The sequence below is a fragment of the Neoarius graeffei genome, chromosome 11 (assembly GCF_027579695.1).
Source record: "Neoarius graeffei isolate fNeoGra1 chromosome 11, fNeoGra1.pri, whole genome shotgun sequence".
In the NCBI taxonomy this organism is placed as follows: Eukaryota; Metazoa; Chordata; class Actinopteri; order Siluriformes; family Ariidae; genus Neoarius; species Neoarius graeffei.
The window spans coordinates 81,302,089-81,318,304 of NC_083579.1; the positions used below are offsets into that span (position 1 = coordinate 81,302,089).

The window sequence follows — 16,216 nt, forward strand, 5'->3', positions numbered from 1 at the left end:
ACACTTCCGGTTGTCATCATGAAGAAGAGCTATTCAAGAGCAGTGTTGCCAGATTGGGCGGTTCCCCGCCTAATTGGGTGGTATTATGTGCATTTTGGCGGGTTTTGAACATATTTTGGGTATCTGGCAACATTGTTCAAGAGTATAAACAAAGTTATCAGTTCCGTGTTCACAAGAAGAGTGTTTGTAGTTTGTATGTACGAACAGAAGTGTTCCTAATAAAATGGGCACCACGTTGAAGTTGATCTGAAGTGTCATGCCTACCGAGGCTGTTTTTTTGTTTTTTTTTCGACCGAGGCTGTTGTGTTTCCCGCTTGTGGTCTCGTCACTCGTCACTTCTGGAAGGGGCAGTGCTGAAGTAAGTAGCTCGATAGGGTTTACATGCACTAAGTAGCTCGGCAAAAATCGCATAATCTAGGTCGTGTACCTCGGTTACGAGAAATCAAGTTCGGTTCAATTTCAGCCTAGCTAAGGTGTTTCCATGGCATTTAGAACTTCGATTTCAGTCAAGCAACAGCAGAAATTCGATTTTCTCTATGTGCATGTAAACGCACTGACTGATGCTGCTTTTGAGGTGTGCACTGATAACAAGCCGGATGGTCCCTCTCCTCTTTAGTCTGGAGGACGTGGGGTCCATGATTTCTAAAAAGAATTTCTACTTTTGATTCGTCAGACCTCGGGACAGTTTTCCACTTCGCCTCAGTCCATCGTAAAAGAGATCGGGTCCAGAGAAGGGGGCGGTGTTTCTGGATATTGTTTATGTCTGGTTTTAACTTGCATTTGTGGATGCAGTAATGAAGTGTTTTCACAGACGATGGTTTTCTGAAGTGTTCCTGAGCCCATACAGTGATTTCCACTACAGACACGTGTCTGCTTTTAATGCAGTGTCTCCTGAGGGCCTGAAGATCACAGGCATCCAGTGTCAGTTTTCAGCCTTGTCTCTCGCATACAGAGATTTCTCCAGATTCTCTGAATCTTTTAATGATATTATGGACCATAGATGATGTGATCCACAAATTCTGTGCAGTTTTACATTGAGGAACGTTATTCTTAAATTGTTGCACTGTTTGCCCACGCAGTCTTTCACAGAGCGGTGAACCCCGCCCCATCTTTACTTCTGAGAGACTCCGCCTCTCTGGGAGGGTCTTTTTATACACAATCATCTTACTCTTCTTCTTCTGTTAGTAATTAACCTAATTAGTTTTTTTTTAGCATTACACAACTTTCAGTTTTTTGTTGCCCCGTCCCAACTTTTTTTGAAATGTGTTGCTGACATCAAATTCAAAATGAGCAAATATTTTTCAAAAAACAAAAAAATTTCTCAGTTTCAACATTTGATGTGTTGTGTTTATGCTACTTTCAATGAAATATAGGATTTCCATGATTTGCAAAATATCACATTGTGCTTTTATTTACAGTTTACACAGCGTTCCAACTTTTTGGAATTGGGGTTGTACACCTATCAGTATACATCTGTTCAAATCCATGTTGTCTACCAGTCCTTCTGTCTGTCTGACCTTCCATCCATCCACCTACCTGTTCAGCCATCTTATTTGTCTATCCAGCAATATAGTAAATCGATCTGTTATAATACATCTACACTCACTGGCCACTTTATGAGGAACATCTCCTCATTCATGTAATTATCCAAATCAATCAATCAATCAATCAATCAATCATTTGGCAGGAGTACAGTGCAAAAATCATGCAGATCCAGGTCAAGAGCTTATGTTTACATTCACATCAAACTTCAAAATAAGTGAAAAAAATCTGATCTTGATAATTTTGACCATGGCATGGTTGCTGGAGCAGGATGGATGAGCTGGTTTGATTTTTTTCTGAAACTGCTGATCTCCTGTGATTTTCACACGCAGCAGTCTCAGAGTTTATACAGACTCGTGCAAAACAAACAAAAAAAACAAACCAAAAATCAGCACATGCTTTGACGGTGAGAGGTCAGAGGATAATGGCCAGACTAGGTCAAGCTGACAGGATTTAAATAACCACTCTTTACAACCATGGTGAGCAGAAAAGCATGTCAGTATGTAGAATACATCAGGCCTTGAGGTGGATGAGCTACAACAGCAGAACATCACATTGGGTTCCACTCCTGTCAGAGAACAACCAGAATCTGAGGCTACAGTGGTTTAGTTTTGGTGCAAAAAACCATGCAGGATGCAGGTCATTCATGTTCACATCAGATGTCAGAATGGGGGGAATGCGATCTTATGCATTGTGCTGCCATCACATGATCTGATAATGCATGAATGCCTGTGTGTGTAAAGAGGAGGCAGGATTTCATTCTGCATGAGGAAAAACAGTGTCACAGCCAGAGTGAGAATCAAAGGAACATGAAGGAAGAAGGAAGAGAGCAAACCAAACCGAGAGAGAGGAAGAGAAAAGGGAAACTCTACCTTCACTGAGTTCGGACCAGAGCTCTCCTATGACATTTTCCACCAGAAAGGTGCGACTCTGCCGGTTGCGACGCACATGTTCCTTGGCTGGTTATTGACAGAGAGAGAGGGAGTGTGTGTGAGGAAGTGGAAGAGAAAGTGCTCATGAAAGCAGCTTTGTATGACATTAGAGCAGCATGGCAACAGCATGACAGAGAAACACGAGCAGCATCACCTGGAATGAGCTTCCTGGAAATGTTAATTAGCTGACTTTTCATTATTTTTTTTTATTCTACTTGAGTGCTTACTGTATGTAGGTGAATTGTATAGATCCTGGTTTGACACAAAAAGTCACACCCTGCAGAATCAATATATAGTGTCTTGCAAAAGTATTCATCCCCCTTGGTATTTGTCCTGTTTTGTCGCATTACAAGCTGAAATTAAAATGGATTTTTGGAGGGTTAGCACCATTTGATTTACACAACATGCCGACCACTTTAAAGGTGAATTTTTTAATCATTTTTTATGGTGACAAACAATAATTAAGATGAAAAAACAGAAATCTGGAGTGTGCACAGGTATTCACCCCCTTTCGTATGAAACCCATAAATAAGAGCTGGTCCAACCAATTCACTTCACAAGTCACATAATTAGTTGATTAAGATCCGCTTGTGTGCGCAATCAAAGTGTCACATGATCTGTCACATGATGTCTGTATAAATCCACCTGTTCTGGAAGGACCCTGACTCTGCAACACGACTAAGCAAGCAACATGAGAACCAAGGAGCCTTCAAACAGGTCAGAGACAAAGTTGTGGAGAAGTATAGATCAGGGTTAGGTTATAAAACATATCCCAAACTTTGAATATCCCACGAGCTCCATTAAATCCATTATAGCAAAATAGAAAGAATATGGCACCACTACAAACCTGACAAGAGACGGCCCCGCCCACCAAAACTCACAGACCGGGAAGGAGGGCATTAATCAGATACGCAACAAAGATAACACTGAAGGAGCTGCAAAGATCCACAGTGAAGATGGGAGTATCTGTCCATAGGACCACTTTAAGCCGTACACTCCACAGAGTGGGGCTTTATGGAAAAGTGGCCAGGAGGAGAGAAAAAAAAAAAAAGGCATTGCTTAAGAAAACCCATTTGGAGTTTGACCAACAGCATGTGGCAGACTCCCCAAACACATGGAAGATTCTCTGGTCAAATGAGACAAAAATTGATCTTTTTGGCCATCATGGGAAACGCCATGTGTGGCGCAAACCCAACGCCCTGAGAACACCATTCCTACAGTGAAGCATGGTGGTGGCAGCATCATGCTGTGGGGATGTTTTTCATCTGCAGGGACAGGAAAGCTGGTCAGGACTGAAGGAAAGATGGATGGCATGAAATACAGGGCGATTCTGGAGGAAAACCTGTTTGAGTCAGCCAGAGGTTTCAGACTGGGACGAAGGTTCATGTTACAGCAGGACAATGACCCTGAACATACTGCTAAAGCTACACTGGAGTGGTTTAAAGGGAAACATTTAAACATCTGGGAATGGCCTAGTCAAAGCCCAAACCTCAATCCAACTGAGAATCTGTGGCATAACTTGAAGATTGCTGTACACTAATGCAACCCATCTAATTTGAAGGAGTTGGAGCAGTTTTGCCTTGAGGAATGAGCAAAAATCCCAGTGGCTAGATGTGCTAAGCTAAGACACACCCCAAGAGACTTGCAGCTGGAATTGTAGCAAAAGGTGGCTCTACAAAGTATTGACACTTTTTTTTGGGGGGGGGGGGGATACTTATGCACACTCCAGATTTCTGTTTTTTCATCTTAATTATTGTTTGTCACAATAAAAAAAACAAAAAAAACATTTTCACCTTTAAAGTGGTCGGCATGTTGTGTAAATCAAATGGTGCTAACCCTCCAAAAATCCATTTTAATTCCAGCTTATAATGCGACAAAACAGGACAAACACCAAGGGGGATGAATACTTTTGCAAGACACTGTATTTAGATGTTTACCAAGTATACAAATGAGTCATATGTATCAAGTGTAATAAACAATATTTTTTGCCATTAACTGAGATCAGTTCAGCAGCATGAGCATCAGTGTACATTCAGAGCTGTAATTTCCACCCACTTCAGCACTCAGGGCTGTGAATGGAAATCTCACACATTTTTGTATGAGCTCAGAAAGGAAATGGAAAGTGGATTACTCGAACACAGGACACTACCTTTTCCATAGTTACACATTCAACAATACATAATGACATGCTGCTCTTAAACCTGACATATGATAATAAAGACAGATAAATCAAGCTGCGTGGGCGAGGAGCTGTAACCGTCCTCAGAAAGGAAGTGGAAACTAAAAACCAAGGTTTGGTGTTTCCGAGAACACAGAAATGACCGTGTACATCTTTGAGCCTTTTCCTAACTGCTGACCTTCATGCACTAGAACACCTGGGCTATAAACTAATCTCTGCTATTATTATTATTATCTGATTGACTAATCATTGGCTTTATTCCACTCATAAGTCTTTCCACCATCACAGACAAAAATGCAAAACTTATTTTATAACAGACTTTACACATCCAGCACTGTGCAAGTCTTCGTCCCCCTATTTTTCTTCATAGAAACCTTGTTATAGATTTCTATTTTATGACTTCTACATTATCGAGTCAGTACAAAAACATTTTAGAGTCCAAATGTTTGGTTTTTTTCCAGCACAAAATTAAATGTTACAGAAGACAAGTTTGTATCTGAGCAGTATATTCCATCAGAGAGTGCTTTTCAGATGAAAAAAGAAAGCATAATGAAGGCTGCTGGGTTTTGGTGTAAAATGAAGAAGTGAGTGTGACAAAGTGTCCAGAAGAACTGTAGCAAAGAGTCGTCTCACACCAAATACTGACTTTGTGTCATTTATTATGGCTCACGGGCGGCATGGTGGTGTAGTGGTTAGCGCTGTCGCCTCACAGCAAGAAGGTCCGGGTTCGAGCCCCGTGGCCGGCGAGGGCCTTTCTGTGCGGAGTTTGCATGTTCTCCCCGTGTCCGCGTGGGTTTCCTCCGGGTGCTCCGGTTTCCCCCACAGTCCAAAGACATGCAGGTTAGGTTAACTGGTGACTCTAAATTGAGCGTAGGTGTGAATGTGAGTGTGAATGGTTGTCTGTGTCTATGTGTCAGCCCTGTGATGACCTGGCGACTTGTCCAGGGTGTACCCCGCCTTTCACCCGTAGTCAGCTGGGATAGGCTCCAGCTTGCCTGCGACCCTGTAGAAGGATAAAGCGGCTAGAGATAATGAGATGAGATGAGATTACGGCTCACTGATTACTGTTTAATGTTGAAACATTTCATTTCATTATTTTTAAGCCATTTTTGGTCAATAGCATTTCTTTACATGTGCCTCAGACATTTGCACAGAGCTGTAGAATTATCTCATTCTATAGCATCTGAGAGGACTGAGGAGGCGCGAGAGCTGCAAATGTATGACAACTTCTTTCCACTTTTTGAAGACAGAGGACACTGAGCCACCTTTATGCAGACCAGAACGACCCAGCACAACATTTCAGTCAATAAAGAGGTCCATGAATTTAGCTTGTGATGTAAGGTGACACACCCACTTATGAGACTGGAACTGCTCCAATTTTTATTCCCAGAGGTATGAAACATGTTTGTTTATTCTAAGTTATTCTCTCCACATTCACTGGATATGAGCAATCGCACGATCTGATTGGCTACTTTACTACTAGGATATCAGCTCATATACCGTGAGTAGAGAAAAATAAAATGGTGGAGTGTGTTGGTGAACCAACTGAAGACGAAATAAAAACTCTACTCAAAAACAAAACCACAAAAAAGCAACAAAATATAAAAGTATTTGATGGTAAGAATCAAATACTATATCTTTGTTATTTTTCAAGAATTATTATTATCGCATTTTTCACAAATTGCTCCTGCCATTTTGCCGGTTTGTTTACATTCTAAGCAGAAATTGTTTCGGACGTTTTGTATAAAGGTTTATTTGTCGAATTTGCACAAAATAAAAATGCTCCATTTCTCAAAATCCAGTGAATGTGGATAGAATAAAACAGTTATTCCACTCAATCTCATCATACATGGATTATAGACAACTCGGTGCTACGCGCTTCGTCACCCATCAGCTCATGTACGACTCAATTTCATGGATTAACTTTAAAAAATAAATAAATAAATAAATAAATAAATAAATAAAAATTATTTTTATTTATTTATATATATATATATATATATATATATATAAAAGAAGGTCTGGGTTGCCGGCGAGGGCCTTTCTGTGTGGAGTTTGCATGTTCTCCCCGTGTCCGCGTGGGTTTCCTCCGGGTGCTCCGGTTTCCTAGCCTGGGCCCGCCCATCCTAAGTGTGACGCAACACGAGGGCCTGTTGCGAGCTTAGTCTGGCAAGGCAAGCTATCTACAGCTCTTCCAAGCTCCCGAAAAATCGGGAACCAATCAACTTTGAGCATCTCCAACGGCCCTGGGTAGAGGCGTGTTCAAGGCAGTGACGTAGTAGAACTGCGACCGGAAGCCATAGATTGTTTACAGAATCTATGCCGGAAGCGCTTCATTCACTAGAAACATTACGAACATGGAGCAAGTTCTCATTGAAAACGGAGCAAAGAGCAGCCCTGGAGGTATTTATTGAAAGGAAGGACGTTTTCGCCTTGCTCCCGACCGGCTTCGGTAAGAGTTTAATCTACCAGTTAGCCCCGTCGCGTCACATACGTCAGAGGAAAGAGTGATGTGATTGGTTTAAGCTTCGTCACAGCCTTTTCTGGCTTCGACCAGTAGCAAACTGAGGCATTTCAGGGAGGCGGGTCAACCACGGGCTCTGGGAAACGGTTGGGCTTAATATCTTGGCCAGACCAATAGCTCGGAGAGCTTTGTCGCGTTAGCCAGACTACCGGTTTCCCCCACAGTCCAAAGACATGCAGGTTAGGTTAACTAGTGACTCTAAATTGACCGTAGGTGTGAATGTGAGTGTGAATGGTTGTCTGCAGAGATGCCTACCCCAAATTTTGAATTTCAGTATTCTTGAAAACATTTTTCAGTATTTTGGAATGACTTTCAGTAACATTAATTTATGCGCATTTCCATTATAAAGAGGTGTATATACCAATATGTTTAACATTTAAATTATTAAAAAGTACTGTTTTGTGTGAATTGAATAAACAAAACACGAGCAGCCATCTCAATTGAATTTCCACTCAACAAATTTCTAGAGCATACAATATATCACATTTTTATAAATACAATAGTGTTCCCTGTTTGCAGACATTACGGTTGACTACCAATCATTGGTATTGAATGTAACTCCTCAAAAGTATTATATTATATTGCCTGGCAAAAATGTTCTACCTGTTAACAGATTCTAATAAAATTTTTAAAAAATTTCTTATTTCATGCCAAAGAGAGTCCGACATTGTTATCTTAATGTCCCAATATATAAATACTTCAGCATAATGCTTCAGAAGAGACACTGAATAAAATGACATTTATAATTGTATTTAAAACAGTGGAATGATCAATTTTTTGCCACAATCCCAACAACACTAATCATAAAATTCTGTTTTTGATCATACTACATCACGGGCGATTGCTCTAAGACAACGAGGGAGGCTCAGCCTCCTCTAAAAATGACGAACATCGTGTAGGATGAATTGCGCTAGGCTTATGTTATAGCCGACCTTATAACATTGCTATTTCAGATCCAGAATCATAGAAATATGTGTGCTCAACCCACTACAGTGCGAAATCATTCCGTTATAACTTTCCCCAGTTCGCCTAATGTGTGCGTGAGTTTTTCCCCCTCGTGACAGCGCGATGCAGCCCAGCCTCAGTGGACTTCAATGGCATTTGGGAGCTCTGCACTTTTCAATCTCAAAATGCAAGACGATTATTGGACAAATACTGCGAAAATGCCCGCCTACGGACTCCCAGCCTCACAGTGGGAGGGACATGGCAGTTTCCGCGAGGAGACTGGTGATTGGTGAAAGCGGCCGGATATTTTCTTTGATTGACAGCTCGTTTCAACTATAGACAGGTAGCGGTGAATCTCAGTTCAGTCCCATGCGGATTCGCAAGTGCTGTGGTGTATTGTAAGAGATCAGCTTACATTTCGATTTCATTCATTACATACGGTTTCTGCCAGCTTTTTTAGTTTGTATATATTTTCACTGTAAATAAAGTGTAAATATAGTGTTGTCAAGTTTGCTATCTTAGTTCCAGAAATGTCGTTTATTTGAGTGACTGAACTTGAACTTGAGGGGGCTAGTCAGCTAGCAAGAAAGCTGCGCACGGATGCCAAGCATTGCTGATTTAATTTTGGCGAAGCCATTTGCCAGTCTTCCTTTCGAGGAAAAAATTAAAATGAAAGAGCAGGGTAGACCAACGCCTCAAATTGACTTGGTGAAAAAGGTCGGGAATAATACTCGTTCCTTTCAGCTCTCCTGGTATGAGAAAGTGAATTGGCTAACAGCAAGTGACCCACATCAACAACAGTAAATAGGCTACTTTAGTAATATGATATGGATGGACCAAAAATATAGAATCTATTTAAAATGTTTATGCTGAGTATATTATATTGGAATATATATTTTTCTGGATATGAATTAAACACAGCTACAATTTGGAAAACATTTTTAAACAAAAACACAGCCGAGAACATTTCACACTACAGACCTGGATTAAAAGTGAAGGGTTATCAAAATTGTCAATAAAACATTTCTCAGTCAAAATAAGTAAAATATAGGGAAAGTGTCATTGAATGAAATGTGTGGCCCCCAGCTCTATGTTTGGCTCCCCAAGGTCAGTGCTTGTGCCTATTCCAGAACACTCTGCTGTTACTGCTGAGGTTCCTGACAAAGAGCTGCTTTCAATAATGATCGATTTTTAAACAACATGCCACAATTTTAAAATATAAAATGTTAAAATATACCCTCCCCCCCAACACCACCATCATGTATATTGGACAGTAGGCTAATGGGCCAAAAGAACCTGTTATTTCACAGTTTGTGACCCTGCCAACAATCAGCCAGATCAGAGGCAAGAGTATGGGCAAAATTGATGTTTTTTCTTTTTTCTTTTAAAATCTGGAAATATCATAACCGACCAGCCTCCCCTGTTTGAAAGACTACCAGCCGCCACTGATCTACATGTACATTTGTACTTGCAACACTGAAAAGACTTTGAATTAAAGAAGTACAGCCAGTGTTTGATATTTCAGTGAATAAAAATCATACATGTAAAAAGAAACTGAATAAGTTTAACTCACATTTCATGGCACTCCAAGCATAGGTCAACCATCACCGCTTCATCACGTGTCACGTTCCGTGTCTTTTCATCCACAGATTTCGTAAAAAACTGCTGGATACCCCCAGATTTACTTTCCGCCTGACTCGCCATTTCAGCATACTCCAGATCTTTTTTGGAGTTGACATGCTGCCTGCAGTCATCGCGACCACCATGAGTGATGTTAATGTCAGTTCTACACAGTTTGCAGTGCGCGTATCCATTGCCCTTTTGACTGGGTGTAATGCACGGCCATTCTACCGCATATCGTGGGAGGAACACCTGAAACCCATAGACATATAAACATAGATGCCGCATTGAGCTGGTGGCCCGATGCTGGGATACGTCAGAGTGTCCGTCATATTGGATGTGGCAAATCTTCCCCGTAAACCAATGCAAGTAAATGGACTGAACTTCATAAAGCCCCTTTCTACAATAATATTTAACTCGATGCCTTTTATTCACCCATTAAGACACGCACGTATATATTTGGGAAACAAACAGGCATCAAAACAACACGTATAACTTTTAATGTGATGGTTATAAATAGTGTGCGAAATCCCCTGTACACTGCAAACTAGCGACAGATACGCGATAGATAGCTCAGGTAAGCTAATCAGTCAGCATACCGTAGCAAGCTACCAAAACCTGAGGCCACAATAACCAACCTACAAGACTGAATATGATAAATGATGGAAATAGTAGAAAAATTGGAAATAGTGAATGAAAATAAAAATGTACTGTTTTATTTATTGAGTCACCACACAGACCTGCTCTCGCTGAATAAAGTGAGCTGAATGAGCGCCAAACTGAGTTCGGCCAGGTTCTAACGCCATACCAAAACAAACTACATCACTGATTCCTTCACATTCAGAAAGGTTAAAAACATTCATCATACGTTCAAAAACGTTCATCATAGTGTGGCACTGTATTCTCTAATTCTCACTGCTTATAACTCTACACCTACCCGGTGGAGATGAGCTGGGAAACTGAAGACTGAAGGAGCAGCTCCCTCTCTGATCCTGACTGTCTGACCTGTTCTGTCAAAATCCTCCGTTCTGAAGTGTTCACTGTAGAGACGCTATACCAGAGACGGTTGAAGAATCTCCACTTTGCCACATCCAATATGGCGGCGAGGATGACGTACGATTCTACGCAGAATGCGGCGTCTATGTTTATTATGTCTATGCTGAGACCTATGCCGAACGAAAATAGTGCAAACAAACGTGCGGTATCTGCGCATGTCACTCACAGCATGTGCGGTTGTCGTAAAAATAAATAGCCGTGAATCACGCATGGATTGAAAAAGTCGCTTGGACATTTAAAAACAACTCACTGGAATTTTTTAAGACTTTATAATAATTCCGTACAGAATAACACTGTTTGCCGTAACATCGTATTTACGTAACTTTTCCGTACAAAATACGGCCAATCCGTACTAGTAGGCATCTCTGTGTCTATGTGTCAGCCCTGTGATGACCTGGCGACTTGTCCAGGGTGAACCCCGCCTTTCACCCGTAGTCAGCTGGGATAGGATCCAGCTTGCCCGCGACCCTGTAGAACAGGATAAACAGCAGCTACAGATAATGAGAGGAGATATATATTTCCTCATATGTTATTTCATAGTTTTGATGTCGTCAGTATTGTTCTACAATAGAGAAAATAGTCAACATACAAAAATAAATAAATAAATAAATAAATAAATAAATAACCTATGAATGAGTAGGGGACTACAAACTTTTGACTGGTACTGTATATGGAATTATGTGGTAAAAAAAAAATTATATTTGATATAGATCATATTTTAGATTCTTCAGTGTATCCAGCGTTTCCCTTGATGACGCTTTGTACACTACTGTCATTCTCTTAACCAGCTTCATGAGGGAGTCACCTGGAACGCTGTTCAATTAACAGGTGTGTCTCGTCAAAAGGTCATTAGTGGACGAGTTTCTTACCTTCTTAATGTGTGCGAGGTCAAACAGTAAATAATAAAAATACAAATAATAAAATATCCCTGTTCCACAACTGTAGTAATCCATACTACTGTACACCAAGAACCGAACAACTAAGTAAAGAGAAATGACATCCATCATTACTTGAAGACATGAAGAAGTGTCTTTTAATTAATAACGGTAAAGAAAAAACATTGAATTAGAAGGTATACAAACTTTTGACTGGTACTTTCAAATTGATTATGATATTGTTCCTCACCTGTCACTGCATTTGCACTTGATGTAGGTCACATGAACAGAGTCGCTCTTCTGCAAACCTTAGAATTTTAGTTATTAGTGGTTTGTTCACCAGGAAACACCTCCGTGTCCACAGCTCTCATTAAGTTCACGCTTCACCTCTTCCAGAAACACGAGGTGTCAAATGGCCAACGTCAGTGCTGTCTGACTATCAATGGTTCATCTCACATAAGTGGATGTAAAATCCCCAGTCAGCACTTAACAAGATTTCAGCAGCACTGCACTGGATATATTCAGGATAAATACATTTATGGAGGAATTAAACAAAAAAAAAATTTTTTTTCCAATAAACGTCCTCTGGAAATTTTCACTTCTAAAAATGCACTTCTGTAGGTTCAAGGCTCTCTCACCTCAGACTGGCAATGATGCATTTCATTTACTGATCAACAAATAAAACATGAGCAGTGTGTCAGAGCCACTTTTTGTGTAACGGAGCTGGTATATATATCAAGAGCCATGGCCTAATGCTTTGTAGTATAAGTAGCAGCTTTGGGACCAAAAGGTTGCTGATTCGATTCCCTGGACCAGCAGGAATGGCTGAAGTGCCTTTGAGCAAGGCACCAAACCCCCATCTGCTCCCCAGGCTGCTCTGGGTGTGTTGTACATCACTCTGGATAAGAGCGTCTGCTAAAGGCCTGTAATGTAATGTAGTGTGTGTGTGTTAGTTATTGGCAGGGCAATATTGAGCAGCATCATGGCACAAAGAAAATGAAAGGAATCACACTGCATGAATATTTAACCTGCTACACATCTACCAATCCTCCGTCCACCTTTATTTTAGCTTCATTCTGCTCCACTGTGTCTGTAATGCATGTTTGATTACCACAAAGAAACTTCTCTACATTTCCCTGTTCAGAGAAAAGAACAGAAATCTCTTCATCTCAAAACTCACTTATAATGGAAGTCTAATGGCAGCTGTATAATTCAATAGTTAAAGAAGGATATAGTAACTCATATAATCACTCTTTACAACCGTGGTGAGCAGAAAAGCATCTCAGCATGCAACAGCAGAAGAACACCTTGGGTTCCACTCCTGCAGCCAAGAACAGGGATCAACATGATATTCCTGTTAAAGTGTCCAAGGAGTGTACATTATCTGAACAGTGGAAACATGGTAAACCAAGATGGCGGCATATTGGTAATCAGTGGTAATCACACACTGCTCCCCAGGCTGCTCTGGGTGTGTTGTACATCACTCTGGATAAGAGCATCTGCTAAATGCCTGTAATGTAATATAGTGTGTGTGTGTGTTAGTTATTGACAGGGCCAAGATGGCGGCATATTGTGTCAGAGCCACTCTTTGTGTAACGGAGCTGATATATATATATCAAGAGCCATGGCCTATAGACATGCGTGGCTATAGAGAACAGAGAAGACCAAGAACATAGTCATCCAATTTGAATTAATTTCGCCTCCAAAGATAAATATTTAAATATTGGTCAATTTCTAATCTTCTAGAAATTAATTAAATATGCATTTATTTTAAAACAGAATTAAATAACAAATGATAAAGTATATGATCTAACTCTCTCTTATTCCATCTTTCCATCTCTCTGCCCTGAGGTTTTGGGTGAATCTACAGCTCCCTGGTCGATGATCTCTTTCTTCCAGGCGACACAGCGTTTCTGTGGGCCAGTAAAAACCTACGGAGCTGCTGATATCATCAGGTTTCTGATATCAGACCTGATACCAGCACCTGCATGGCAGCTTTACTGATTTACCATCAGAAAGACATGCTATACTCGTCCAACATGTATATCCATCTCCAATGTGTGTCATCAGGAGGGGGTTTCAGTACTTAAACAAGAAAACCTTGTTCTTGATCATTCTGCCACCAGTGTAATAAATCAGTCGCCATGGTATTTAAGGTTATTTGCTTGACTTTGATCAAAATTTTAAAGTCTTACTAAAATCAACACGTTTTAGTTTGTGTATAAGAAATTCTGAATAGGAACACAAGAATGTCTACATCTTTAGCATAACAAGCCCTCAAATGTAACTAATCTTCTGTAGCAGTGTTAAGAAAAACGCAATGTTTATTTAATACCTATTCTAAAATGTGCATAACTGCATTTATATGGATGCATCAACAAAAAAAAGTACACAAGTTAATCAAAAGAATTTTAAATTTGAACCGGTTCACCATTTTGACAACACGCGGGAAAACACTGGGAGTGACGTCATCCGAGTGGAATATCAGGAAGTATGTCACTCAGATCCGCGATGTATTTTGTACCAAAAATGTGAGTTTTTCAACACAAGAAGATAAGCTTCATATCTTCAAGCAAACATGTGATTTTTCTTTTTATTACTGTATATCGACACATTCACAAACAAAAAGTCCCCAAATTTATCAAAACAAAACAATTCATCGATTTCCTCACGAGTGACAGATTGAGATTTATGTCCCGGTTTTGGTTCTCCATGTCCCGGATGGAGCTCGGATGAAAAATACCAGTGGCGTATTTCACACTAAAACACTGGTGTCAACATTTTATATATTTTTATTCTCTCTACATTCACTGGATATGAGCAATCGCACGCTCTGATTAGCTACTCTACTACTAGGATATCAGCTCATATACCATGAGGAGAGAAAAACAAAATGGCGGAGCGTGTTGCTGAGCCAACCAAGGACAAAATAAAAACTCTACTCAAAAACAAAACCCCCAAAAATTATCAAGTATTTAAAAGAAACAGAAATAGCTAAAAGAATATAGTTTTTTGTTTTTCCGTTTCCCCCCGAATATCTCCTGTTCCACACTCCAGCCCAGCCGGTGGCGGTAATGCACCTTTAAGTTGGTTTGCCAACCACCAAAAAAAATCCTGAAGAAGAAAACCACAAAAAATACAAAAAAAGCAACAAAATAAAAGTATTTGATGGTAAGAAAGCATCTTTTTTTATTTTTCAAGAATTATTATTGCATTTTTCATAAACTGTTCCTGTCATTTTGTCAGCTTGTTTACATTCTTCATCTTTGATGGATTTTGTTGGACGTTTTATATGCGTTTTTATTTATCGAATTTGCAAAAAATAAAAATGCTCTGTTTCTCAAAATCCAGTGAATGTGGATAGAATAAAACAGTTATTCCACTCAATCTCGTCGTACATGGATTAAGGACAATTTGGTGCTACGCCCCTCGTCGCCCATTAGCTCATGTACGACTCAATTTTGTGGAATAACTTATTCACCTTCTTAATATTAATCTAAAATATAATAAAGGTGGGGCGGCATGGTGGTGTAGTGGTTAGCGCTGTCACCTCACAGCAAGAAGGTCCGGGTTTGAGCCCCGGGGCCGGCGAGGGCCTTTCTGTGCGGAGTTTGCATGTTCTCCCCATGTCCACGTGGGTTTCCTCCGGGTGCTCCGGTTTCCCCCACAGTCCAAAGACATGCAGGTTAGGTTAACTGGTGACTCTAAATTGAGCGTAGGTGTGAATGTGAGTGTGAATGGTTGTCTGTGTCTATGTGTCAGCCCTGTGATGACCTGGCGACTTGTCCAGGGTGTACCCCGCCTTTCGCCTGTAGTCAGCCTGCGACCCTGTAGAACAGGATAAAGCGGCTAGAGATAATGAGATGAGATAATAAAGGTGAAAATATGACTCACTCACAGTGAAAAAGGAAAAAGAAAAGCCTCTAAAGCTCCCCTAAGATCCTCTAAAGGTGATGGTTTATTTTATACTCAACTTTCAGGTGTGTGTGCGCGTATGTATGTATGTATGTATGTATGTGTGTGTGTGTGTGTGTGTGTGTGTGTGTGAGTGAGAGAGTGAGAAAAGGTAGGTGGTACCAACCCTGCACCATCCCCGCCCCCACGTTCTCAGTCGGGCTGTAGCCATTGATGGATGTCTTATCGCCGAGGTCGACCATCTGATGTAGGCGGAGCTTGCGGCAGTAGATGGAGGCGGCCTCAGGTTCCAGTGAGATGATGAGCTGTTCAGGGTTTTCCCGTGAAGCCAGACCTGCCTATACACACCCACAAAAAAAAAAAAAAATCAAAGAAAAAAGCAAAGCCAGTGCTGAATGTTAAAGATAATATGAAACTGAATGATTACACATTTCTCTTTCTCCGACACGAGTAAAACAATCTCAGGTTCTTTTTTTTGCACGATGTGTACTTTGGGAGGAGCTATAAGAATGATGACGATATTAATGGTTATTATTATTTCCCCAACACGGTGAGTTAGTAAAGAAATCAGAAGACATTTACAAGCTTCAAGTATCGCTGCATTTCGATGAGAGATTACTGAAAAACA

General features: G+C 40.5%; 1 protein-coding gene across 3 annotated transcripts in view; it reads right to left on the reverse strand.

Moving 5' to 3' along the window:
- The window catches only part of hspa12a (heat shock protein 12A), a 146,002-nt gene that overhangs the window by 15,552 nt on the left and 114,234 nt on the right, over positions 1–16,216 (reverse strand). For 2 of the 3 annotated variants that reach the window (XM_060934793.1, XM_060934794.1), the window contains exons 7-8: positions 15,755–15,926; positions 2,415–2,501 (exon numbers count right to left, since the gene is read on the reverse strand). In XM_060934793.1, the coding sequence (XP_060790776.1) occupies positions 2,415–2,501; positions 15,755–15,926 (259 nt within the window). The remainder of the gene's footprint in view (positions 1–2,414; positions 2,502–15,754; positions 15,927–16,216) is intronic. The other variant, XM_060934795.1, reaches the window with a different exon arrangement.